The following is a 27,353-nucleotide window of genomic DNA, read 5'->3' as shown; positions in this document are numbered from 1 at the left end:
TCCTGGCTTTGTAATAAATGCTGCATACTCTCCAGAGCCTGTAGTTCTTTGGGATAGAGGGGACAGGGAAAGGGTGGCTGGGTGCCCTGGCCTCCTCTTGTCTCTGGGCTCAGCCTGCCTTGGGGGACCCTATATGGAGTGAACCTGAACTGCCCCCCCCACCCCGTGGCCAGTCAGGTGTCCCCAACCCATGTTAAGATCCTGAAGGGGGACCGGTCATGTCCCTCACCAGTGACCACAAGAACGCCACTCTGGGCCGGCACGCCTATTTAATGCCATCTTTGCCAGCAGGCATTGGGGCAGGGGCCAGTTCCAGCTGCCCCAGATTGGAGACCTCGGGTTACGGGAGCAAGTCCTTCACAAGCCAGCTACGGGTACTGGGGTCCCTGGGGTGATCCCTTCTTGGGCCGGTCAGCAGCCGCCCCCTCAGAGTGGGGAGCCCACTTCTGCCTTCTGCACCCGCTCACTCCTGTGGGTGCCATCGCAGTATGGGGGCTTCTGGGTGGCCTTGCAGGTACAGAGCGCCACCATGCGGGTCTCCTGGGCCTCGAACTTGAGTGGGGATAGGCCAGTGCGTTTGAAGAAGTGGGAGCCATCACAGAAGGGCTGGTGAGGGAAAGAAAGAAAGTTAGAGACCCAACTCCACCTGCTGAGGCCGGGCAGGGCTGGGAGAAGCAGCACACGGGGCTCAGGGCCCAGACTCCTAAGTGATGGCTGCCTGTGTTCGCTACCACACCTGTCTCGTCTGTACTGTGACAGTAAAGAGTAGCGTCATCCCAAGAAAATAAAATACATAATGGTTACCATGTACTTTGCCAGTAGAAAGTGTTCAGTAAGTATGAGTCTTTACAGGAGTAGTTTCTGGGGCCCCAGAGGACCAGGGCACAAGAACAGAATTTTCAAGGCGAAATGGGCCCTTAGGTATCAGCCATGTTTACGCTGATAGGTGTTTTTTTTTTTTTTTTTTTTTTTTAATGGCTCTGAGTCTCCGTTGGTTCATGAAATTCATTTCCTTCTCCATATTCTTGGGGTAAAAACTTCTCTGGGTGGGCTTTAAGACTGGGGTATCAATTTTGTTTGGCTCCAGGAAATAACTGGGAAGGGGGGAAGGGGATATCCCACAGCAAACTGGCTGCCTGGTGTGAGCATCTATGCCCTTCCATCCTGGAAGGTGTTCCTGGGTAATGGAAACAGGCCCAGAGAGGTGGTTAGCTAGTTAGTTAGTGGCAGAGCTGGACCCAAGGCCTCTTGGCCTTGGAGTCAGGGTGGGATAGGACAATGGATGGGAGAAGTGTGCAGATAAAAATCAGCAACCTGTCCCAGAGGGCAAGAGGCACAGAGGGCCCTCCCGTGCTAGGCCTCACCAGTGGGCGGCACAGCGCCACCCTCACGAGGACCTGCTCAAAGTGCACAGCAAATCAGTGGCAAAGCGGGACTCGGGGCCCTGGGCTGCTGACACCACGCCATGCCGCTTGGAGGAACACAGTTCAGAGCCAGCTCAAGAAAGAAAGGGACCCAGGAGGCTAAGAATATGGGGCAGGTTCCTGCTGGATGAAAGGCTCCTGGAGCAGAAGAGAGAAGGAGCTGGGAGCAGGCAGCCAGGCTGACAAGACAGCAAGAAGCCAGGAAAGTCACAGAAACTGAGGCAGGGTTTTCAGGAGCAGATGCCAGGAAGGGGCACACGGGGCCAGAGAGGCTGTGCAGAGTCTTCCCAATGTTGGCGTCCGAGACCTGGGAACCTTTGACCCAGATGCTTCGTAGGAGGGAGAAGGAGAGAGGGGACAGAGAGACAGAGCAGAGCCCAGAGCCTCCGAGGAGGAGGGGGCATTGGAAGCGGAGGACTGAACCCTGGCTCCACCCGACTGGCCCCGGGACTGAGTTGCTGTCTCTGGCTGCATCCTGAAGGGGGGATGCAGAGAACGGTGAGCTCAGGGCTGTGAGTGGCGCTGGCCCGAGAGTATCCCTCCCCCCCAGTCTCCCTTGTTGCCCCTCAGGTATGTGTGGGAAAAAGAGGAACGTCTTGGGTGGGAGTTCCTGGGCAACATGTAGCGTCCCCAACCACAGCTGTCATATATCAACGGGAAGGGGGACCAGGTCCCTCACCTGCTTCTTGCTGTGGCCACACACACACCACCTGTAGGTTTTCCCAGCCACCAGCTCCACCTTGATGGGTGTTTTTAGGGCCACCACGGACTTGGCTGGGGTTTGGGGAAACCATCGGGCCTGTGGCAGAGAAGATGAGGGAGTGAGGGTCAGCTCATGCCCTGGAAGCACTTTCTTGCCTGTGGCCTTGTCCAGTTTCCCAAGAGCCTTGGCTGGTGACAGGCTTCCTCCGCAGGAGGCTGATGTGATGCCACCCTGCAAGGACACTCCCCCCAGGACACCATAAGGCCCCAGAGCTCCAGACAGAGAAGAGGTTTCAAGGCCATGCAAGCACATAGGTTTCGGGGTCCAGGCCTTCCTTTCAAACCCTGGCTCTCACCTGGGTGCGAGGGAGGGGAGGCCCAGGATCCTGCCAGCCTAGGCGGGGCTAAGTGCACCTAGGGCTGGGTTTATCAGGCACCGCTGTTCTCAGGGCAGAAGCCCGCTCCCTGCCCTGTGCCCTCTGGTCACTCTATCTCCCCTGAGCCATCGGGAAGGTAGCTATGGACAAGGCAGTCTCAGGCTGAAATCGACAAAGCAGGGCTGACCCATTCTGGTTCCCTCCTCTGGTCTCTACCTTTGGGGTCTCTGGGCCTGGGGGACTAGGGCACAGAGAAGTGGAAACGGGGTATTGGTGGGTAGTACTTACCAGCCAGGAGGTGATGTCCCGTCTCTGGTTCGGCTTCTGCAAGGCAAGCAGGCATCGCAAGACGGTGGTTTGGAAACAGAAAAATAAAGTCAACGGAAAGCGGAAGACTTCCAGAGGGAAGTCATCCGGGAGGGAGGAGACCACAGGGCTTAGGCGCGTGGGAGAAATACGAGGGTAAGAATAAGGGGTCCCAAGAGAGGAGCGGGAGTTGCTGGGGGAGGCGCTGGCACCCAGCGGGCGCCCAGGGAGGGCTGCGAAGGCCCAGGCGACGTAGGGGCTTGAGGGACGCTCAACCGAGGGGCGGGCGGGGCGGGCTCGGGAGGGGAGTTGCGGGGGGGGCGGGCCGGACGGCGGGGCCGCGGCTGCTCACCAGGGCCGCCGGCCTCAGGAGCGGCCCCGAGCCGGCCATGCCGGCCCCGCTGCCGCCACCACGCAGGCTCCGCCTCGCGCCCCGGTCACCTTCTCGCTTCCCCGCCTCCCACCGGCCCGGCCCGGCCCCGCCTCGGCCCGGAAGACGCTGCGGGGTTTGCGCGGTGCGGGCCGCGGGCCTGCGCAAGCCGACCAGCCCCGGCCGCCGGAAGTCGGGCCGAAGAGCCGACCCGCAGCCGCCTAGGGGGCCCCGGGGTGTGGAGGGCTCTCTGGCGCCCCCTTTGGTTCCCGCGTGTCTGCGAATGACCCGCGCGGAGCATCGCCGCTCATTTCCTTGCCTGCGCCTCCCGAGCCCCCCACTTGCGAGCGGGGACCCTGACCGGAACCGTTTTCTCTTGCGGAGCCTTAGGGCAGAGCTTCTAGAAGCGCGGTGCGGACACATCTCATCGCCTAGGGAGCTTGTTTTTTTAATCGGATTCGCGCCTGGCCCAGGCCTACACGTTACATTCTTATGGGTGGGGCACAGGTATCTGCGTTTTCAATATGCAGGGTATTTCGGGTATGTTGTGCATTTTGGTCTGTGAACTACTATTCCAGGTGCTTAAAGAAATGTTCATTGACCATCCCCCCACCCCCATCCCTTCCCAAGGCTCCCACGGATGGCACTCCCTCTCCCTTTCCCTTCGGTAAAGCCAGACAAAGCAGGGTCTCTTTGGATTTTTTTTTTTTTTTTTTGTAAAACATTCTTTTATTAAAAGAACAAGTGCTGTTTACGAACTGCCCTTCGTACAAATAACCTCCGTTATACAAAGATACAAGATCCGAGTTATGCACAATTCCAGGCTTGGAGGTGGCAGGGGAGGGGCATTGCCTTTTGGGTTGAGGATATAAAGGAGGCTTTAGAAACAATGAAAAAGGAGCCCCTGGGTTTGCAAACTGTAGCTTCCCCTCCCTGCTCCCCGAGGAAGGGTCTGCTACATTGAGAGAGGCTGGGGCGGAAAGGGGGGGGACAGGCGAGGAGCCAGGGTCTGGGTCTCCAGTCCCACCACCTAAGTCCCAAGTTGGGCTGAAGGACGTGACCAAAGGGCAATGAAGGCACCCCCTCAGTCCCCAACTTTTCAGTAGATCAAGTCAAAGTGGTTGGGAGCCAGACACACTTTTAATCTGGTTTGATGTGACCGGAGGGAGCCAGGGTACTATGCCCCGCTTTCCTGCAAATTCCCAACTGAAGTGACCTTAATCCCTCCAGGCACCTCTCCCCAGGAAATAAATTGGGATAAAGGAGAACTGGAAGCAAGCTGTCTACCCTTAACTCTGGCCCACCGCACACCAAGGAAGATGCTGGAAGCTGGCAGGGGGAGCCTGTGCCTTTGAAAACTTGTCTGCATTTCCAGTTTGGGAAAGGGCAGTGTGGAGAAGGTCACCCTTTCTCAGAGCTGGCTCTTTCTCTTTCCCAGGCTCTGGCTCCCTTCCTAGGAGTACTTCCCTAGAACTCAGGACAGGAGTGGGCAGGGGTGCTCTCATCGGCCTCAAGGGAAGGGCACCTGGAGGCAGCAATAGACCTAGGAGTCTGAGGGGAAAAGCTCATAAACAAATCGGAAAAACTTAGAGAAGAAAAGGCAACCTTTAAAGTGTCATTGTCTCTGGAGAGGATCCATCAGCTCTGAGCTAAGACAGTCAGTGCTTCACAGAGAGCCCCCACCCCGGCACAGCCCTGCACTCACACCACGCGTCACACACACAGGGACAGACGGACAGCCACAAGGAGGCAGTGCAGTGGGACGGGAGAGCCGAGGACCGGGAGGCCAAGGTCCTGAGGGCTGGTCCTGGCTCTGCCCCTGAGCCCCTGCCCCTCCTAGGCTTGGAGCTATCACCTGTGAAGCAAGGAGCTGGCTCAAAAGACACCTAAAGACAGGTCCCTTCCAGCTCTGACATTCGTGCCCTAGTTGTGACCTCAAGGCCAGACGGCGGCTCTGCACGCACACCGCAATCACACCTCTGCGCCGAGGGGGATGACACACTAAGCGCCACCCTGCATCTTCAAACTCCACTTCCGCCCTGCAAACCACATCCTTCCCCTCCCGTAGACAGAGCCATATATAAATCTGCATCCCTTTCTACTCCCCATCCAAATTCATCCTAGAAAAAGGGACTGAGGCTGGGAGCAGGGGCGGCGTGGGGGGGTTGTCTCGGTAGCCCTACCCCTTGCACTGGGACCCCACTCTGTCCTGAAGCGCTCCAGACCTTTCCTATTATAAAGCTCCCTCGAAAGAGGAAATGCACCACCGCTCTCACGTCGCCCTGCCCCAAACTGAGGCACAGCACCAATCCATACCCAGCCTGGGTCCCTTCTTCAAACCTAACCTGCCGACCTGCCACTGCACCCCAGCCTGGGGAAAGTCAGAAAACAGAGACTCTTGGAGATGAGAACCCCAGACTCTCGGGTGCTGGAGGTAAGGGGAGGGCTTGGTTCCAGTGCACTAAGTCATGTGGACCTCTCACCCTCTGCCACAGCGGCCTTGGGGTGGACTGACTTCCCTCACTGTCCAGAACAGAAGCTGACTTTGGCTGTAAGTGGGACGGCCTTGGGCAAGGGTGTGGGTGTGAATGAGCAACTCTTCTAAGAATCTCTGAAGGTTATTTTTCTTTTCAGTGGTTTGGGGGCAGGGAGTTAGACAGCTTAATAGATGAAGATGAATAAAATGCTGAATTCTATCATTTCTTTCTAACTGATATTTAGCATTAATAAAAAGTGAGTATTTCTGAGGTCATCACAACTGCCTCCCCCCTCCCCCCCAAGCCCTTGCAAGTGCCTAAGAAATTGCCTCTGAAGGATCCCACCCACCCCCTCCATTATCAGCTCCCTAACATCTTACAAAGTCTTATCAACAGGAATATTAATATTATTTTCAGTATCAGAAAAAAACCAGTTGAGCAGCACAGGCAAAAATATATCTGCACTACGTTTCTGTCATTGCCAAAAATATACACATCTTCTTTTCTTTATTTAAAACACAAAACCAGCAACAACAAAAACCCAAACAGAAACACACACACACACACACACACACACCCACACACACCCACACCTGCAAAGAGACTGACTAGACGTGGTCACCAGGGAAGCTGGCCACGCTCCTCCTGGCTCCGACCCCAGTGCACCCGACACAGACACAGGCTTCAACCTCGCCCCTCTCCTGGCTGTCCCACCAGCCCTCAACCTTGGCCACCAAAGGCTCTGGGCAGGTGGGGACTCTTTAAGGTGAGAATTGCCCACTACACCCCGGGGAAATAGCTGGCGGGTGAAGGGACAGTTGTAGGTCAGCGTAAGCTTAAGTCTCCCCTGGTGGGTGGGGGTGGGGTGCGGGAAGGCAGGCTGGCTAATCCTGGGAGGAAGGTTTCACTGAAAGAAGTGGCACTTTACCCCCCTTGCCTCGTCCCCCAATCCCTGGGGCTCCCCTTTGCCAGGGAAGCAGGACCAAGTATCAGTGGGGGAACGGGAGCGCTGAGGGGGCACGGAGACCATGTGGAGTCTGGGAGAGGAAAGGCAGGATATTACCCTGATTCAAAGCCCCCAGCCCCCAGTTACTCTCCAATATTGGAGTAAGGTTCTGGTTTCTGTTAACCATTCGGGCCCCAGAGAGAGACCAAAGTTGGTGAGGTGAGAGGGTGCAAACAAGAGCTGGGAGCGCCCCTCTGATACCGCCTCATCAGAGCGCTGCTCCTATCCCTGCCCTCAGCTGCTCGGGCTCCAGCGGTAGACAGACAGACAGACGGACAGACACACGCACACGCATACACGCTCTCTGAGTCAGGCAGCTCCATCTCCCCACCCTCGGCACTCCTAAATCCAATAGTGCAAACAAGGGGCAGGGGATCGAGGGGGCTGGGCCGCCCACCCCCTGCCTTCCCCCAGCCCATCACTGGGGCCCACCCCCCAGAGGGAGGGAGGCTTGGGCCAAATTTGATGCCATCCTACCCCTCCTTCGGCCCCCTAGTCTGTGGGCTTTTACAAGCTCAGCTTGTGACCCTTGTCGGGGGCAGGGGAAGGGGCCCAGCGAGAAACAGTCCAAGGAAGCCCTCTTGCCATCTGCCCAAGGTGGGAAGAAACTGCAGGTCAAGTAGGGCCACGCCTTCTTCCATAAAAGACTTCCGCACAGGGGCAGGCCCAGGGCCTAGCCCCCCACGTATCCCACTCAAGTGCTAATCCATTTTACGTGGGGGGTTCAGCGAACCCCCCACCTATGCCATGGCCCACTTTGCTCTCTGGGGAACCTCAAAACATTCGCTGAGAGTGGGGGCTCCTAGGCGGGCTTGGAGCCTGTCCTCCTTCTGAGCCCCTCACAAAGGGGCCAGTGCAGAGGGGGAGGGGGGCCAGATGGAAGGGGCTCCCCTCTCGGTCTCAGTCCTCGGCACCAGAAGCGCCCCACACTCCCCGGGCCTCAGCACGTGCTCTGGGCCGGGGCTCTCCAGTGTCTGGGTGTCTGGGTGCAGGTGCCCGCTCCAGGCTGGGACCCCTCAGACCAGGATCTGCCCCTCCACTTGGGGGGTCAGCAGGAGCATGGGTGGATTTAGCCTTTTTCCTGGTTGGCTGAGGCTCCTTTGTCAGCAGTCTGGAAAAAGAGGGAGGAAGACTGGGGCTTTGGGAGGTGTCTGGCCCTAACACCCGGTTGAGAAGAGCGTCCTGGGTCAAGAAAGCTGATGTTGGGTGCAGTAAGGGTCTGGGCTTTGGCGGTTGCATACCAGTGTCACCTTGTGCGTGTGTTTGGGGGAGCTGCCCTGCATAGGGCACCCAGCTAAGCAGGCATGTGCCAGCTGAGGGCAGCACACGGGCTCTGGCCCTTTGCCCTCAGAAGAAGGGAGGGCCTTTCTTGAAATGGCCCACCCAGAGCAGCATCTTCTTCTAAATGGTCCAATCAGAGAGGAAACAGCCTTTCCTAATGGGCCTCCCCAGAGGAACGCCGTTTCCTAATTGGTCCTTTCGCTGTTAGCCCATGTGCAAAGTGTACCTTTCTTGGATCTGCAGGAGGGCACCCATGTGCTGGCAGAGGCCCTGGGGTCTAGAGCAGGGCACTCTGCTGCCCTAGGGGTCGCTTCCTTCCTCCTTCTGATGAGGCATCTGATGATGTACCTTCTGATGCTCCCTCGCTGCCCATCCAGGAGAAGGGAGACAGGACGGTCCCTCTGCCCAACTCCCGGCCCCTCCGCCAAGCCGGACCCCTTACTTACCCCTCCTTTGGGGCCACTGCCACTGCCATCCGCCCCCGACAGGCCGAGGAAGGGGTTGGTCTGGGCAGTGAGGACTGGAGGTCCGCCTGCTGCTGCCACAGCTGCGGCCGCAGCTGCTGCGGCCATGAGACTTGTGTTGTTGCCGAGCGAGGGAGCCACCAGGGCTCCGGCGGGCAGCAGAGGTGGGGCAGATGCTGTGGGCAGCAGGCCAGGAGTGCCCGCGGACAGCAGCGGGGTGGAGCTCCCGGCCAGCAGGCTGGCCATGGGCAACTGGGAGCCCCCGGCCATCTGCAGCCGCTGCAGCTCCCGCTTCTGCTGGATCTGCTGGATCATCTGGTAGACAACAGTCTGGTGTTCCTGCAAGGGGGCCAGACTGCTTACTGGCCAGTGGTCCCCAGGGTCATCTTGCCCTCATTGGCCTGGGCCCCATCCTATCCCACTAGGACCGTGAGGCAAAAGACCTGGGAGACAGTCAAGGTTCCGTCTAACTCCCTCCTCTGGGCCTCAGTCTCTGCATCCAGACAAGAAAGTGGCTGCACACCGTCAGCATTTGTCAGCCGGGGCACTACCGGCCAAGTGCAGGGGGTTTAACATCCCTGGCCCCACCCCCCCTCACTAAATCAATTCCTCAGTTACTATGACAACCACAAATGTCCCCAGGGATGGTATGACCCCAAGTTGAGAAACACTGAATGAGGTCAATAGTTTTCAACTCCCCTCTTCTTCATTTGTTTTTTCCCTTAAGAGTCATTTATTTTTGCTTTGAATAGGCAAAGCATTTTCAGTGTTCCAAAACCCGAAGTGATTTATTACGGCTTATCTTCAGAAACCTTGCTTTCACCCCTGCTGCCATGCGGCCTCTGTAGATAACCAACTGAACTGGTTGCTTATGTATCTTTCTCATGTTTCTTTATATGAAAATGAATATTTTTCCATTTTTTCAACTGCCTCCTTTTTAAAAGGAAGAATTCCTTTCCTCCAAAGGAATTCTTGGCCGAACTCAACACACGAGAAAGACCTAAACGGGGCTGCTCTGGTTGAAGCGGTGTCTGTCACCTGCTCGGCCACCGCTCTACGCAGACCCTGAAGTTCCCCGCTGAAGAGCCTTGGGGCTGGAATTAGAAACGCTCAGTAACTGAGGACTCACCACCCTCCAGATCCTCTCGCTAGGATGTGATCTGGGGCCACTACGGCATCCCTTCCCCAGCACCCAGGGCCCCCCCGCCCCGAGAGGAATCCTTAGGCCCTCTGACCCCACATGACCCTTAGGGGCACTCTCCACCCGGCCTGGGGCTGCCCTCCCGGGGCTGGCCCAGACCCTCTGAGAGGGCCCTTCCAGCAGAGCTGGGGGAGGGGGGGCGGCCCAGGAGGGGGGGCATTACCGGGGTCAGCTGTGGGGACGCCAGGAGCTGCTGGAGATGCTGGAGATGCTGCTCTTGCTGCTGCAGGAGATGTCGCTGCTGCTCGGTGAGGCTGAGGCAGGGGGACAAATCACAGACCATGGGAAGGGACAGCGGAACCCTCCTCGCCTGCTCCCCTAACTTCCCAGACTCCCCCAGACCCAGGTGGGGAGAGGCAGGGATGTGCGATATTAGAGGACTAGAGCGAAACGGACTGAGCTCAGAGAGGACAGGGGGAGGGAGGCACATCAGAGGGAAGAACTTTCCCAGAAGGAAGACCTAGGCTAGCTAGGGTACAAGGCATACACAGACGACTCTGTCCCTGGAGAGCTACCATCCGGAGGGCTCTCACATCTAACATCTAAGGAGAACCTGGGGTGACGAGATTCTAGACCCTGTAAGATCAGAGGACAGCTTTCCTTCTGAGGAACGGTGGGTGTTTGGGGGGATTCCCTCCCAGAGCCAGCCTCCCCCTTCCCTCCCCCAGACTGAGCTCTCCCTCACCTGTTGAGACAACCTGGCAGCTGCAGCGCAGGGGCCCCGCCAGCCTGGCTCAAGCCCGCGGGGTTGGGGGCGGCAGCCCCATTCAACCCCCCCAGGAGCCCATTGAGGGGCAGGGCCCCGCTGCCCGCCAGCCCCCCCAGCAGCCCCTCAGCCAGGGGCATAGCCCCCAGCCCCGCTGCCCCGGGTGCCCGGCCTAGCCCATTCTGTGGCTGGGGCGGGAGCGGGGCAGGGCCCCCAGGCAGGGCCAGGGGCAGAGTCGCAGGGCTCTGCTGGAGCAGGGGCAGCGGTGGGGGCGTGCTGTGGAAGGACAGCGACGAGCTGCTGCGGCTTGGGCAGCCTGAGTGTGGGTCCTGGGGAGGGAGGGGGAAGGGAGGGGTCAGAGGGGCAGGGGGCCAGCATGACCTTTCTGGCCCCCGGCCCGGCACCCACCAGCATTCTCACAGAGCACAGCCACCCCCCACTTCCCCCAGGCAGAGCCACCCAGGAAGAAGCAAGGCCCGGGATAAAGGATAAGAATCCAAACAGTCTTCACAAGTCACCTCCTAGGGGCCCAGCACCCCTCATGATGCTTGTTTAACACTGAACAGTGATGACGGTAGTGACCACCTGGTGAACCAGACCCAGGATTCAGTGCCTGACCTGTACTAACTCGTTAGTGCCTTTTTATGGGTGAAACCACTGATTCTTAGACAGGCTAAACAACTCTGCAGGCAGCCGGAGTGAAAGATTCAGGCTCAGATCCCATGTCCACAGTTTAATGGCTGGAGTGGCTTCTCTGTTTTGGTTTCCTCACTCATAACGTGGGGGTAAGAGGAGAACCTATTCCATAAAACTATTGTGAAGACGAAGCACACAAAGCCTTTAAAAGTCTCAGCACAGGACGTGGCAAAGAGCAAGTATGCAGTTAATGTCGGTTACCATTATGACTATCGTTGCCCAAGTCACACATTTACAAAGCAGCACGGAGAACAAGAACCCACTTTGTTTGATTTCCAGAACAACCACAGTGGAACAATAGCAACGGCTCCCCCAACCGCCAGCAATTACACGGGGATTATTTTGTGTGCAGCGACAACAAACTCTAATAAACTCTTCACAAACACTTCTCAAAGAGGCCTTCCCTAACCACCTTATATTCGGAAAAGAACCCCACCCTCCATTCTTTCTCATAGCCCTCAAATTATTTCCATCTTCGCACTTTTCCTGATTTGTAATTATTGATTTTCTTGGATCGAGCCTGTCTCCAGGAGCAAGACTGTCCGATTTGCTCACTCATTGCTTAGCCAACGCCTGGAGCTAAGTTAGCACCTCATAATTGTTACTTATTTAACGAAGGAATGAATGGGTCAGTCAACCAGTTACTCAGCCAATCACTCCATTGTCCAGCCTCCAATAGCCGCAAGGGAGAGATGCAACTAGAAGGCCCTTGCACCTCCCCACTCCTGCCCGTCCCTGGTGCCCCTCCCCGTGGCGCCCACCTCGGAAGACGTGGACAGCGAGTTGTCCAGGCCCAGACTGTTCTTCCCCGGAGGGCTCTTGCTGGTGCTCAGGGAATCGCTGCTGCCGGCTGATGGAGGGGGATCACGGAAGGAGGTCAGGGGTTGGAGTCAGGGCCAGTTCCGACCGCACAGCAGAGGCCCCCATCCCCGGGCTGGGTGGGACTCCCCTTACCTTGGGGAGGCAGGCCATAGGGCCCAGGGACAGGGCCGTTGGTGGCAGGCAGGGCGGCAGGCAGGGCGGCAAAGGGCACAGAGAGCTGCACGTTGAGAATCTGCAGTCGCTCTTTCTTGGCCGTAAGGCTCAGGATCTGCTCCTGAAGCCTCTGGTTTTCCTTCTGCAGTGCATGCAGCGCCTTCAGCATCTCCACGACTGCAGACAGAAGGCGAGAGCGCCTGAGCCCCGCGGGCCTGGAAAGGCTGGGGGCGGGGCCAGGTGACCGGGGGCGGGGCTCGAAGGGCGGGGCCTGACGGAGGAAATCGGACTGAGACCTAGCAGAGCAGGCGCCGGCTAGCGAGGGACGCAGGTGAGTCCTGGGGAGCTGGAGGTGTGAGGACCACGGGTGGGGCCTGAGGCTTGGGGTGGAGGCCAAGTGCTTGGGAGGGAAGGGGCGGGCGGAAGTTGGGGCTTAGTAAAATAAGGGCCAGGAGGTCGTGAGGGCCAAAAGCCCTGCGAAGAGGGGGCGGGCCCAGGAGCAGGACCCAGCGAGGGTTAAAGGCAAGGCCCGCGGTTGGCCAGAGTTAAGGCAGGGGCGGGGCCGCAGGCGGAACCTTAAAGACGTTTGGGGACCTGGGAGAGAAAGGTGACCGAGTCTGGGGGTGTCCTAGGACAGGTCACCCAGCCCGACGTCACCCCTTCTCACTGTTGACTCCGGCCTCGCCATCGCCCTGCTTCTCCAGCAGCTGCTCCATGTTAGTCGTTCCGGGGGCCGCTGGGTCCAACTGGCCGCCCCCGCAGGGTGCTGTCTGGTCGAAGAGTGCTGGGAGACTGCTGATGGGGGACCTGGGGTCAGAAGGGAAAACCGAGCTCAGGCTTACCTCACTCCCCCACTCCAGTCTCCTCCCGCCCTCAGGGGCTTCAGTCATCCCCTCTGGATCCCACCCTCTTCCCCCCGCCCGCCTCTCCGCCCTCTCCTCCCTGACAGTCCCTCCACCCCGCTCCCAGCCCCTCCCCCAAGCCGCCACTCTCTCCCTCACATGGAAGACAGACTCTCCTGGGGGGAGGTCCCCCGACATCGGAAGCTGCAGTCCTCCAGGTCTGGCTCTTGGAAGGAGAAGGGGGGCGGGGATCAGCGAGGAAGAGGTGCCGTCGGCCTCACAGTCCCCGCCTGGGAAGTGGGTGCGGGATCTGGGACCTTACCGCAGACCCCTTTCCCCCAGGCTCTCCCAACCCCAGATAGCCAGTCCTAGTTCTTAAGGCGCTGGGAGCCCTGGCTTGGAAACCCAGCGTCGTGGGAGGCAAAGCCATGAGGTCTCGTCCCTTCCTCCTTCTCTAGGCAGAAAGGCTCCTGCAGCCTGGCTACTTTCAGATCCACCTCCTAATTTTTTTCCTGGAAAACTTACAACTTCAGAGTCATAGAAACTTGGGGCCTACACAGTCCTGAGTTGAACTTGGATATGATACTTACTTGCTGTGTTTGAAACTAACCTCTCTGAAGTGATTGTTACGAGGATTAAAATAAGGTAGTAAATGTGAAGCGTTAATCTGAACGGTTTAGCTGCCATGCAACAAGGCCTTAATTATTGTAGCTATTATAATCAGTTTTATATGAATTTTATATTAATAAACTAAAAAATTAGACGTCAAAACTCTCTGTTGGACCACTGAATTACACTTTGCGTTTTGGAAAAATACAGTCAGCTACTCTGTAGGGTTCTTAGTTCTGGAATCAGATTCGGCCCCCTTAAGGCTTACCTGAACTGGTAAGCCCCGCCCCCCAGCCAGCCAGGTGGTACCTCTGCACCAATCAGCTCTCTGGGGCTGGGTTGACTCTCCAGGGAGAGGGAGGGGCACTTGTGATCCGCCCCCTTAACTCCTAAATACCCAGAGAGGCTGTTGTCCAGCTGGTGGGATCTCTGTAAACTCTGATCCCAAGAACTCACTAAGAGGCCAGCAGGGAGCTAGGCTACAGCGGTAGGAGAACTAGGCTTGGAGCCAGGGTATCAGAATTTCAGCTGCTGCTCTCTCTGCCTTTCCCTACCCCAACCGCCTTGAGCAAGTCATTCATCTCTCTGCCTTTTTCTTTTGTGAGATGGAGCAGTATTTATTCTGCCCTGTCCTGTCCCGCCTCTTCACGGGGGTTTTAATGTGAAAGTGTAGGTTTGTTGTGTGTGGAATGTTTTTTTGCAGGGTGGGCAATGGCCAGAGTGTGGGGGCCGCCAGAAAGCCCTCCCATCCTTTCTGGGGTGACAAGCAGGTGACAGGTGCCCCTCAGGCCTTTGGGAAGAAAGGGGAATGGGGTCAGAGGCTCACATACCTGTGTGGCTGCTCTCGGCTTGGGTGAGGAGGGGGTTAACGGCACCCATGGGGGTTCCAAAGATGTGGGTAGAAGGGAGACTAAAGGTGGAGCCAGCCAGAGAAAACACCTGAGGGAAAGGAGGTACAGTCCAGCCTGGTGGTTATTCTCGGATCTAGAGCACAACTGTGTGCACCGGGGTGGAGGGGACCAGGTGTGCTGGGGAGGAGAGAGGACCAGAGAGAGGGAGAAGTTCTGGTGGTGATCAAGCCCAATCTCTCAAATTCCCATGGAAAGCTGGGGTCCTCAGCAGGCTGTCCCCCACCTGCCCAGGGATGGCGGAGCCCAGGAGTAAGGCCTCACCTGAGTGGTGGAGATAGAAGCAGAGGAGGAAGGGAGGGTGCTGGTGAATGGGGAGCGGCTGAGGCGGGGCAAGGCCGAGGTCCCTGGGGGCCCCAGAAGGCTGGAGGAGAGGGGGGTGCTGCAGACAGCCCGCAGCATTCCACCACCGTGGGAGATGGGGTCCTTATTACTGGTGTAGATGCCTACAGGCACAAGACAGACACAGAGGGAAGCTTAGAGTCACCACTCCCCCACGCCCCACCTTCGTCAGGTGGCTGGAGCAGCCTCTCCCCAAGGAGAACACCCCCCTGGATCTGGCCACACACCAGTCTCACCCTCTTGCTGCAAAGGTGTTACTTCTTGCTTGGGTGACATCTGCTTGCCATGCCTGCTTATTCCACTGCCCTGCTAAAGCCTGGAGGATTCCCAGTTTTTCTAATTCCCCAACCCAAACTTGGTTAAGTCCTGTTGGCAATCTCTCCCGCTACAACCATGCAGAAAATGGGTCTGGGGGAGTGTCTCAGAGGTGACTGTCATCTGCATCCTTTGTCTTTTGGAGCAGTTTCTATCACATTTCCTTCTAACTGCATGTGTGTGCCTTTGTCCCCTCACTAGACTGGCTGGGCCCTGAGATACCCTCCATCCCCAAGGGTCACTAACCTGCCCCCAGCAGTGGGGACTCCAGGCTCAGGCTGGGCAGGCTCCCGGAAGGCCCAAAGGTACGGGAGGCCAGACCACCCAGGCCAGAGCTGACAAGGGAACCTCCGGAGAAGGGTGAGGCGGCAGTGGCGGTGAAGCCAGCCAGCTGGGCACCGGGCAGGGAGGGAAGGGCCGGGCCCCCGGTGCCCTCCTTGTTGCGGCTGCCCTTGGGACGGCCTGGCCCGTGTCGGCTCCTCTTGCTGGCTTTGTGCTTCTTCTCCTTCAGGCCTGTCTCAGGGGCCTCCTCAGCAGGCACAGGGGCGGCGCTCAGTGTGGGCATCCGCTTGTGGGTGCCTGCTGAGGCCCCGGACCCCGAGACGTGGGGTGACTTATAGTCCCCAGGGGACGGGGCCCGGGCCCGGCCCGAGCTGGAGGTGGTGGTGGAGAAGCGCATGATGGGCCCAAAGCCAGAGAAGACCACCTTCTGCTCAAAGAGGTCAGCCTTGGGGGGCTCGGGGGCTGAGGGAGAGGGAGGAGCTGAAGGGGGGCGCGCTGCGGGCTTGGAGTACTTGTCCTCCTCTGGCTGCTCCAACTTGGGGAATGCAGAGAAGTCAGGGGAGCTCTGCAGGGACGAAACTGCAGAGGGGGAAACGGAATTACAGCTGGACCCCAGATCCCCTGCCTCCCTCCCGCTCAGCGTGCACTAGGAGAGAGCTCTGGTCAGGGGACGGGGAAGCTGAGTTTCCTGTCCCAGCTCTGCCACTTCTCTGTGTCCTGGGACAAGTGTCCCCACCCACCAGCTTTCCCACCTGTGATAAAGTAGGAGGAGGATAACTCCCACCCTAGTGAGCTCACTCGACGACTACAGAGATTACAGGAGATTAGAGCTGGTGCTTTAAAAATGGTACCTGACAGCGTAAGCGCAGGGGATAATGAATATGGTTATGGGGGTTGGAGAGGTGGGCCCTGAGGGAGACCGGAGGGGAGTTCCACCTCGAGAGGAGAGGGCTGAGGGGAGGGTGTGGACAGGAGTCACTTGGTGGGGATCCCCCCCACCCCGACCACTTTAGGAAGCAAATGAGACGCAAACCAACATAAAAAGGCCCCTGGTAGAAAAGCTCAGGGCCAAAGACTGTCCCGCTCCCAGCCTCCTCCGGGACGCCCACACTCACCTGCAGGCTGGAAGGGCCCCCCAGAGGAGGAGGAAGAGGAGGAGGAAGAGGAGGAGGAGGCGGAGGTAAAGCTGCTCACACCTTTCCCACTGCTCAGCTTCTTCCCCTTGTGACTCAGGCCATGGCTGGAAGACTTTTTCCCCTTTGAGTCCCTGCTGCTTTCAGAAGTCTCCTGAGTGCTGGCCTCGTGGTGGGAGGAGGAGGAAGCTGAGGAGGAGACCTGAGGGGAGGAGGAGAGGAAGGCTGGAGGCCGGCTCCCGGGGTCTGGGCTCACCCTGACTTGGGAGCGGAGCAGGAGGACACAGGACCTAGGGCTCCACTGGGGGAGCCCAAAGTCAGCTTCAGGAAGGGTTTTCGGGCAAGCGGATAGTGGCAGGAGCTCCTAGGCCAGGGAGATGGGGAGGCAGCTCTGTAACTTCTGGGTGTGAAGGGTTGGGAGCTCTGAACCCAAGAAACTGTCTGTCCTTCACCTCGGGCAGGCGAGAGATGAAAACAGTCCCAGAGCCTGTACTGATGCACATACCTTCTTAGTCACTCATTTAAGAAATACTTAGGCCTAAGAGGGCTGGACTTGTGTTGGCAAGTGGTGTACACAGGGAAGAGGAACTCCAAGGAGAATGGGCTGCCCTGGCCCCATTCCTGGGCCCTCCAGTCCCCACCACTTCCTCCATGCTCACCCCCAGATGCAGCCACCTGGCCGACAGCCCGCTCCCTGGCCACTCCACGCCCTTCCTAGACAACCTGAGCTTCCATGCCCAGCCCTCTGCCCGCAGAGCCTAGCCTTCCTCTTCCCGGGAAACATCTTCTCCTTCCAAATCCAGCTCGGGAGACCCCTCTTCCGTGAAGTCACCCTATAGCTACCTGGGGTGGAACAAATCTTTCTGTCCTCTTATTTCCCGGGTATCGTGTACCCACCCACATCAGCCATCAGGTCCCCCACTACCGCAAGATACGGTCCCCCATGTCTGAGGGCGGCAGCAGTGGCTGGAAGAGCGGGGTCTCTGGGGTCTGTGAGCCTGGTGGGTTCTGCCGTTTACCACCGTGTTACGTTGTGTGGTCTCTCAACCTCACCGAGCTTCAGTGTCCTTATGGGGCTAATTATGCCTGTTTGGAGGATTACGAGGACCACAATGCCAGATACATAGTATGGGGCCGATAATGATGATGATTCTGATGGCATGGCTGCTAGTGATACACTGCAGAAACAGTGTCCTGTGGTGGTGAAGAGAACAGGCCTTCAAGCCCGACTGCCCGGGTTCAAATCTTGACTCCACCACTCCCTAGCTGTGTGCTTTTAGGCAAATTACTTAACTTCTCTGTGCCTCAGTTTCTTCATTTATTAAATGGGGTTAATAAAATACCTACTTCATTGGATTATTTTGAGGATTAAATGAGCAAATCCCCCAGGCATCCCCTCCATCCCCCTGTTCCAGAAGGGAGCCTGGCATGTGGTGAGTGAGTCAGGGCTTTGTATTACTACCAGGGATGGCTTTTCCTCCTCGTGGAGACCAGGTACTCAGTAAATGAACAAATGCCAGAGGGAGGACGGATGGGAGAGTGAGAGCCACCCTGTGCTGCCCCTTCCTGGGCGGAGCCCTGGTCTCTTGTCTTTTTCTTTGTTCTTTTCAACAGCTGGAGTTCTGAAGGGAGCCAGATGTGGTTATGAGAGCAAAGGAGGAGAGGGCCCAGGGGGAGGGGTGGCTGAAATGCTGGGGTGGGTGGAGGGGGAGGGGCAGACCGCTCCAACACATCCAAAGGGATGCCCGGCCACTGGGATAACTCCTAGATCTCTGGCCCTCTCTTTCCCCCTGCCTGCAAACCCCAGGGAAAGACCAGAGGGCGCAGACATCAAGCTTTTCCAGGTGAGCCCTGGGCAGCAGGGAGGGGAGAGCGTTACTGGGACAGTTGCCACAGCAACATCACCCTGGAAACCTGATACCTGAGCCTCCTGCTAAGATGCCCAGAGCTCTGCCAACCTCCTGAGGCCAGTGGAGGTGAATGGGGCAATAATGGTGACAGGAGGAGGCAGCGTCTCCAGGCCCCGGTTCTCCCTCCACAGGGAGGACGGGCTGGAAGGAGGGGCGGGGGGGTGCTGCTCTGGCTCGGATTAGCCATTCCCTGGCCTCGGGTAGGCCCTGCTGGTTGCTTATCCAGATGTTGCCAGTTTCTGGAGTCAGGCCTGACATGCCATGCCCCTACCGGGAAGGTGGGATCAGTGGGGGTTTCAGGGTGTGGTCCACAGGCCTGCCTCGCAAGCCATCAAGGGCCACACTTTCAGTCCCTGCGGCTTGCATGGAGCAGGCTTTTGGTTAGGCGAGAGGCTCTGGGCAGCCTCCTGATGTGGAGGAGGGATGAGAGTGAAGGGGTCCTCCCTGCCTCTCTTTGGGGAAATGGGCCCCAGAAAATCAGAGAAACCCCATGAGTACTGTACCTGCAGACAGGAGCCCAGTGCTGAGGCCCTCTGTCTGGACAGAGGCAGATGTGAACATCTGGCAGCCAGCAGGCAGGGGGGTGCCCCCCACCCCACCCCTACTCTCCTGGTTGGTCAGTGAGTGGTGGGGCTGAGGAGCGGAGGCCCCTCCTGGGCTAGAACAGGGGTAGAGGGGGGCGGGGGGGGCAGAGGCATATTAACCTGAAGCTACGGAGGTGCCCGGGGTGCTCACCCTGACCCCTCCCCCTGTGCCTCCCTCCCGCTGCTGTGGCCGTCCCTCCTGGGTGCAGGCAGCAGTACCTTGTCAGCAGTGGGGACCACAGGTGGGGTGAGGATGCTGGGGGGTGACTCAGGCCGCTTCTTGTGCTTCTGTTTAAGGCGTTCTTTGTCCTTTCGACTCTGGGGAGAAAGAAGGGACCGGAACTGATGCTGGGGAACAGTCTGGGTCAGGATGAACACAGCACATGCATGTGGGGACTGGGGTCCTCTCAAGGACGAGACTTTGTGGGCACCGTCTCCCCCTATGGAGGGACTGGGAGACTTTGGCGGGACAGGAGTGGCCCAGGCAGGTTCCTCTGAGAGCCGACAGCCCTTCCCCCTCCTCCTCACTGCCTGCTAAAAATAGCCTGTCCCATTATCATGCCAGTGACACAGAGCACCACTCATGTGAGCACACACCCGGGACACGGAGCTGAGCGGAGGGACGGGAGCCAGGCACACTGTGACGTGTGGCTGGGACGCAGGCATGTGCACTTACGAACTGGACCGACACGTGGCTAGACTGTGGCGTGTGTGCAAATGTTGGAGACACTGTCGTGTCATGGGGAGGACCCGGAGGAACCACACAGATACAAAGAGCCCCAGGGAAGCCAAGCCTTCACCTCACCCTCCGTGACCCTCACATGTCACTTCCTCAGTCCCCTCTCTGCCCTCAGTGGCCTCAGAGGAAGGAAGGGGTTAGGCCCTAGGGCCTCCGGATACCTGTGGTGGCTTCGTGAAAGAAACAGGTGTTTGTGAGTGGGCAGGAGGGGTACAGGGAGAAGACTTTTACCTTCTTCTGGCCCCGCTCGTGGTGGGAAGGGTGCTTCTCCTGCTGCGTGGATGGTGAGGCCGACCTGCTCCTCCGGCCCGCGATGAAGCCGCTCCCGCCTCCCCCTGTGCCTCCCCCTCCTCCGCTGCCTCCCCCGCTCGTGTGCCGGGATGTCTTCTGGGGAGAGAACCAGGAGGAACTGCCATACCCTCCTCTCACTAGCCCAGGGAAAGGTTCCTGAAGATCAGGGACCCCCACCCCCACCCCCACCCTGCCTGTCACTAAGAGGACCCTGTGTCCTTAATGATACCCTGCTCAATGGAAGCACGTTCCCTAGACCGGAATCTGAGTTCCCCCGCCTGCTTGTCCAGTGCACAAGATTCAGCAGCAACGGAGGCCCAGAAGAGGTGGGGCGTCTCGGCCCAGCAAGGCACGGACGGAGGTAGGCCTCTCACTCTCCGCCCACCTCTTTTCATGGTGCCCTCCTGGCCCCTCTCAGGCCCTGGGCCACGGCCCACCACCACCTCCTTCCCTGGGGTGGAGGACACACAGGACAGCCCTCATGGGAGCCCCTGGTCCCCTGTACTCCATGCCCCATCCTCTCCTCCAGACACTTTGCTCCAGCCATCACCCCTTCTCCTTTGTTCCCGGCCCTCCACCAAACACAGTGGTTCCTTTTGTCCCAAAGGACCTGCTGCCCTTAAGAAGCGGGGTGGAGTAAACATCCACAAGAAAACCCCAAACAACCCTTGTGCTGCCATTCCCCCCAGCCAGGGCCCTGGACTCCCCACTGCCTGGGCTGATGGCTTCACCTGTCCTAGACTTATAGCTGTTCCCTCTAAGGCCACCCACTACCTCCCAACTGTCAAATGCAAGGACCAATTTCAGGCCTTGTCTGACCCCATCCCTCCCCAGCGGTGGGCACTGCTTCTGCTCTGTTGAGCCCTAAACTCCCCACCTCATGGTTCTCTTCACACCTGAGCCCCCTACCCGATGGGCACCCGGGGATTCCAGCCCCAGGTTTATACACCTGGACCTGCTACCACCACCCTGTGCGGGCGCCTCACAGCCACCAAATCTGAACATCCCCACTTGGCACCTCCTATGAACCAAACCGAGCGCCCTACCTTGTCTTAAGTGGATATCAAACCCTGCACCTAGATGACCCTATGACTTATGACCCAAAGGAGGACACTTCTGAATATGAAAGGGGGAGCTATTAGTAATTATACCAGGGCAAGAGGCACAAACTGGGACTCTCCGGGGCAGACCAGGACATATGCTAGCCCTACAGAAGCGTACTGCACCACCTGTTCACAGTACCCTCAGGTGCTCAAGCCCCATCCACCCAGCACTGAGAGCCTGGATCCTATGTGCCACCCTCAACTCCTCCTCCTCAGCTACCCCGACATGTAGGCGAGTCTATCTAGAAATGGTTCTAGAACCCAGCTCCATCCCTCCATCCCCCCCCCTTCTCGCAGCTGTCTCCCAGCAGCCGTCCTGGCCCTTCAAATCTGGCTTCACAGTGGCTGCCAGGGTAATCTTCCTAAAACACAAATCTGATCATGTTACCCTCTTGCTTTCAAGCAGCGTTACAAGCCTGTGGCCTGGGGGTGAGGTCCAAGCTGCCTTCCCAGTCAGGCCACAGCAGACCTCTCCAGGACACCCCACAGCTTCTGGAAATGCACGCCTCTCCACAAACATAGATTAGCACCCCTTCTCCCACCTCTCCTTGGGCCCCTGAACCCGGGGCAGAAGCAGGTCCAGCTCTGGCCCTGCTTGAGTGTTTTCGCCTCATCTCTTGCCCTGTCCCTACCACACACCCTGTTCTGCTGCTTATGAATGCTCTTTCTCATCTCGGGACTTTATCCACGCCAGTCCCTCTGCCTGGGATTCCTTTCTCTCTGTCTTTGCTTAGCAGGCTCCTGAGGAGCTTCAGACTGTCTGTTCTGAATCCCACACACCAGCTGTGAGATAAATAACATAATCTTAGTGGGTCTTAGCTTACTCATCCATAAAAATGGGGAAATGCAGTACACCTAGTTCTTAGGGTTTTGGGGAAGATCACACAAAAAAACACACATAAAGAGATTAGTACAGAGGCTGGGACACAGCAAGCCCCACAGATGTTGGCTCAGCTTAAATGCTGCCTCTTCCTTGAAGCCTCCCAGACTCTGACAGGCAGGGCCTGAGCTCCATCCTCTGGATGGAGGCTGGTTCGGCTCTGATTCACACCCCTCAACTGTGCTTCAATTATTCCTCATCCAGTGGTGAGCTCCTCAAGGGCAGGGACGTAGTTCCTTCCACGTCTGGCCTCCCAGCACCAGGCACTGGCCTGCCCTGGAGCCCATACCCTCTAAACCACGGCTGACTGACCCACTCATGCCCAGATGAAACTCACCATTTTGCTGAAGTGGTATTTGCAATAGCCACAGTACTTGACATTGTCGACCTCCAGCACTTCCTCCTCACACAGCAGGCCTGCCATTTGGGCACTAACCAAGAGAGGTCAGCCTGAGAAGGGTGTGGCCACAAACCAGACCCGCCACCTCCCTTGCACCCTCCTAGGTCCCTTCTGGGGTGAAGCCAAGACCACCCAAGGAAAGCACTGCCATCATCTCCAAAGACACAGCAGCTAGGATGAACCTATTTGGCAGCCACCCGTGGCAAACCTCGGAGGGGGTTGGTACAGCTGGCTAGAGAACCAACCCTTCGGGGTGGGTGCAGCGCAGGCTGGGGCTCTCACCAGGTGACATGGAAAGCTTGTCGACATCCGTGGCGGTTACAGGTCATGCAAGCTCCTGAGGCTGCCTTGCTCTCCCGGCCCTGCTCCTCACAGATGTAACATGTCTGCAGGACACAGTACAATCGTGCCCTCCTCCCTTCCACCCGAGGGATCCTTTGGTCCCCCCTCAATTCCATCCTCTCCCCATGATCCTAAGTCAGGGCTCTCCAATAGCACTTTTGGGGATGATAGAACTGTTCTATACTGCACTATCCGATACAGCAGTCACGAACCGCATAGGCTACTGAGCGCTGGAAATGTGGCTAGTGTGACTGAGGAACTGAATTTTAAATTCTATTTAATTTTAATTAATTTACATAACCACATGTGGCCAGTGGCTACTGTACTGGACAGTGCAGTCCTTGGACGGTGAGCCCTATAAGGCCAGGGACTGTGTCTGCCTTCCTCACCGGTGAGCTCATCCCCACCTCTGGGCCTTTGCACATGCTATTCCTTCTGCCTGGTACCTGGAACTCTCCCCCCTCATCAAGGATGGCTCCTTCTCATCTCCCAGGTCTCAACCAAAATGTCTCTTTCCTTGACTACTTTATCTAAAGTAAGCCCCCCCGCCCCCCGCAGGGTATCCTTTATTAAAGTACCTTGTTTGTTTTCTTTACAGCACTTAACACAAGTTGCATTTACTTTATTTGCCTGTTTATTGGTATCTATAGTCTTCCCACAGAGAAGTGTGAGTTCCGTGGGGCAGGGAGCACACCTGTCTTGATCAAACTAAACACTGTGTGTCTAGCATCTTGCCCCAGTTTTGGCACGTAGTAGGCACTCAGTAAAATGTGCTCAGTGAATGAATAAGTGAACTGCTCGCTAAGGTCTACCTTCAGGCAGTACTTCTGCAAGGGAGCCTACTATTTCACTTGAGTTCCAGAGCACGAGCTTGAATCTATCACTGGAGGGTGCCTACCCACCTCCTGAGTTCCCCGAAAGCGTAGGTTGGACAGAATCAAATTACACTGGATGAAGAAAGGGCTGGAGGGACGGACCCAAGAATGGTTGGCTAGGGAAGGGACTGGTATGGGGCACGGTAGGGGCCGCTGACCTTGTTGAAGCGATCATGAGGCACGTACTGCAGCACGATGGGCTCCATGGTGAGCACGTTGGCAAACTGCACCTCAGGGATGTAGAGGGCACACACCACGTGGGCCCAGCCTGGGGCAGTGTGGGGCTGGCCTCAGCTGCGATGGCGAGCCCAAGACCCCCACCTCTCACAACCCCATACTGCAGATGGTCCCCTCCTCCATGGCCTCCCCATCAGACTCCACTGCCAGGCAGGGAAGGGAAGGGAAACCAGCCTCTGCATCCCACCCCCACCCACAGACCACTCCTGCCTTCCCAGACCCCGCTCAGGGGGCCTTGCTGGCCTCAGCAGATGAGCCCCGGGGCTCAGCAACCCCCTCACCTCCATTGTCAGTCCTCTTCAATGCCCCATCTTTGTGTGGGCACAGCTCACACCTCTGCCAATAAAAGGGGGCACAGGGGTTTGGGGGTGGGCTTTCCCAAAGGGGGTGGGGGATCTGCTGAGCTGGGCCCTCCCTGAACACATTCAGAGGGCCCCAGGATGTCATGATAAGATGTCTCAGGAGGAACTGGTGGGGGTACAGAGAAAACAGGATTGACCACGAGTGATCATTGTTGAAGATGGGTGATCCACATCAACATGAGGTTCATTACAGCATTCCCTCTACTTCTGTACAGGTTGGAAACTTTCCATAATAAAAAGCTCAAACAAACAAGCAAACAAAAATAAAAGGCCCCGTGCCTGAGGTGACGCAGAGGGAGGGATAAGCTGAGGGAGAGATGGGGTTGGTGATAGGTGTGCAGGAAACAGGAAATCCTGTGTGACAGTCCCACCCCAGCTTCAGCCTCAGAGTCCCCTAGCTCGGTGGGGAGGGGGGGGGATGCTCAGGTGTACAGGAGGGGAGAGCGGAGTCTCAGACTCACCACCCTGGCTGCTCGCTCCTGAGATTCACATTTCCTGCAGAACCAGGGTCCTGTTGGCACCTGGACGATGCCATAGCAAGCTGGGGATGAGGGAGGAGAATCACCAAGCAAATCTGTCACCAGTGGCTGTTCCCAGAATAACTGGGGGAAGGGGGTGACTCTAAGGAACTAGGCCAGGGGGCTGTTCCCAGCCTGGGGGGCACTCACTAGACAGCAGGACCACAGGGAATGCCCAACAGCACGCAGCCAGCTTTCAACCACACAACCAAGTCCTCCCAGCAGAGGTGGGAAGTCTGAGTCCTTGACCTTAAACTTCTAGAAGATCCTCCCCTCATGCCCTTTCTGTACCCAGCTTTCTGTTTCCCAGCTCCTGCCAGGACCAGTCCTCATCATCAGGAAGAGAAAATCAGCGGAACAACATTTACGATAGACAAACGCGTTTTGTTGTTATTGGGGGGGGGCATTTCTTAAAGGGCCAGTAATGGAAGAGGCGGGGAAGTCGGGGGTCTAGGGAGCTCATCTTCTGCCACTAACTATAATAGGTACAGCTCAAAAGTCAAGGCCGAGAGCAGGTGCAGTGCAGGTAACCAATAGGAGAGTGGCGGGAAGACCCGACAGCGACAGGATTAAGGGCTGTCCCAGGAAGGGGGGGGGCAGCTGGCTGTGCCAGACAGGCGGGAGATGCCAGTCTGCGCCCTCGGCAAGATTCCTCAAGGAGTTAACTCCCGAACCATGTGCTGCTGGGGGAAACTCCAAACCTCCCTCTTCTCCGATTCCCGGCCCCCTGCGCAACCTCTCTCCTATCCGCAACTCTTCCCCGGAGGATTTTAGGAGTCCCCTCTCCCCTGGGACCCTTCTCCTCCCTTCCCAATTCCGCTCCTCCCAGTATCCGGAAGCAGGAGGGGAGGATGACCGCCCCCCCTTGACCTCTCCCTCCGAGAGCCGGGACCAAAATAACCGGGCGGGAGGGGACACCTCGCAGGTAAACATTCTCCAAGCAGCCCCGACATTGGCGGTGTGGGGCGCGGAGAGTGCACTCACTGGCCCCTAGACTGTCCCCAAACTCCCTCAACTTGGGGTGGGGGGCGCGGGACTGGAACAATAGGCAAGAAAACAATGCCTGACCCGGTCCTCCAGGACCGGGCGGGGGCAGCCCCCCGACTCCTCCCTTCTCTTCAGGTGGGGTGGGGGAGGGGCGCCCGAGCCCCGGGAGGTCTCCAGAGGGCGCGGCCGGGGGCTCCCTGCCCACGCCGCCCCCTGGGTCCCTCCGCCCCCTCGCGGGCCACCCCCATACCTTGGTGGACAGCCACGCTGCACGCGTGCCCATCACAGTAGACCAGCGGATTCTCGGCCCAGCCCCTCTCGTCCGAACATACGCAGCAGCCTCCTACCATCTCCTTCATACTCCCATGAGCTCCCTCCGGGGCTGGGGCGGGGGGCCGGCCGGCGGGGGTCGGGGGTCAGGGGGGGAGGGAGGGAGCGGGGGGCCGCGCGCCTCCTCGCTCCCTCCTCCTCCTCCTCCGCCGCCGCCGCTTCTTTTCTTTGCCTCCTCCTTCCTCCTCCTCGGCGTCCTCCTCCTCCTCCTCCTCGCTCGCTCTGTCTGGCCGCCCCCCCCGCCGTGCTCTCGCCCTCATGCCCCGACGGGCCCCCCCACAACAATGAGACCCGCGCGCCGGGCTCGCCCCCTCCGCGCCGCACGCCCAGCTACCAGGGCCGCCCGGCCGCCGCGCAGCCCGGGCCCGGCGGGGGAGGTGCCGAGTGGCACATCGCGGGCGCCCGCCCGCCCCGCGCCGCCCGCTCACGCGCCGCCTCCCCGGCCCCCCTGCCCGGCCGCGGCAGCCATGGCCGCGCGCCTCCGCTCGCTCGCTCCCGGCCCGCCCGCCGCCCGCCGCCGGGTAAAGTCTTAGGTTCAGGGAACAAAGCCTGGCTTGGTAGGGAGCTTTTCTCTCGCTCGCTCCGCGCTCATTCTCCCTCTTCCTTTTTCTTTCTATGGCTCTCGGTTGGCGCTCCTGAGCCCTCCATCTGCCTGCCCTTCGGTCTCGGCCCCGGGTCTCCGATTCGCCAGCCCCTTCCGCCCAGGTCTTCGTCTCTGCGACTGTTCTTCAACCCAAGGAAACTTGGAGGTGGAGATCAGGGGAAGGGGCGCTAGAAGCAACGGGAGCGACGTGGGCTGCTCACCCCTCGGTGTGCGGGGGTCTTTTTGGGTGGCCGCTCGCGGGCTCTTCCCTCGGAGGCCTGTCTGGAGGGTAGACAGTGTTACACGCAGACATTTGTTCATTCAACAAATATTTATTGAATGCTTACTATGTGCAGTCGTTGAGATAGAGCAGTGAACAAACGGGTGTTCCTGCCCTCGGGGAGCTTCCGGTCCAGCTCACAGGCACACACGCACGCACAGGGACTCAGACCCCTCAGAAGCACGCCGAGGCACCCACAGACACACAGACTCACTCTTAGCTTCATCCAGCCACACTAACCCTACCCTCCCAGAGGGGCACACCCCAGGTCCAGCCATTCAGGCGCGCTTAGAGACCCACGCGAGTTAGAGAGCCACCACTGCGGAAGTGCTCACGAACAACACATTTACACTTGAGCTCGATACATGTACACAAACACAAAACATAGACTCACACACAGCACCCCAAAGTATTAAAGTCCCTGAAATTGGGTCTGGGGAAGAAGTGAGGGGGCGTCATCAACCCGAAGGCTTCATCCCCAAGGCCGGTGTGGGCAAGGGGGACGAAACCTGACCC

The 27,353-nt window shown here is 58.2% G+C and overlaps 1 protein-coding gene across 10 annotated transcripts; it reads right to left on the bottom strand.

Moving 5' to 3' along the window:
• Window positions 1-252: 252 nt before the first annotated feature.
• Window positions 253-26,309, bottom strand: LOC309793872 (protein AF-17). Of its 10 annotated transcripts, none has more exons than XM_082604658.1 (22): window positions 25,895-26,292; window positions 24,601-24,680; window positions 24,059-24,113; window positions 23,699-23,808; window positions 22,606-22,709; window positions 22,261-22,354; window positions 19,881-20,036; window positions 19,130-19,228; window positions 16,480-16,618; window positions 15,248-15,862; window positions 14,609-14,790; window positions 14,267-14,375; window positions 12,987-13,053; window positions 12,653-12,792; window positions 11,965-12,162; window positions 11,772-11,860; window positions 10,294-10,643; window positions 9,772-9,862; window positions 8,390-8,746; window positions 2,792-2,827; window positions 2,104-2,223; window positions 253-606 (listed from the first exon to the last, which is right to left on the bottom strand). In XM_082604658.1, the coding sequence occupies exons 1-22, from the start codon at window positions 26,001-26,003 to the stop codon at window positions 427-429; spliced, it is 3,480 nt and encodes a 1,159-aa protein (XP_082460784.1). In that variant the 5' UTR covers window positions 26,004-26,292; the 3' UTR covers window positions 253-426. The 10 variants fall into 10 exon arrangements, with proteins under 10 accessions (XP_082460784.1, XP_082460783.1, XP_082460781.1 ...); XM_082604657.1 differs by having other exon boundaries at window positions 16,399-16,618; window positions 19,881-20,033; XM_082604655.1 differs by having other exon boundaries at window positions 16,399-16,618; window positions 25,895-26,291.
• Window positions 26,310-27,353: the final 1,044 nt, after the last annotated feature.

This window comes from Mesoplodon mirus (genome assembly GCF_964341445.2).
Source record: "Mesoplodon mirus genome assembly, chromosome: 18".
NCBI lineage: Eukaryota > Metazoa > Chordata > Mammalia > Artiodactyla > Ziphiidae > Mesoplodon > Mesoplodon mirus.
Note: the sequence above shows the minus strand (reverse complement) of the source record. Positions and strands in the feature narration are given on the sequence as shown.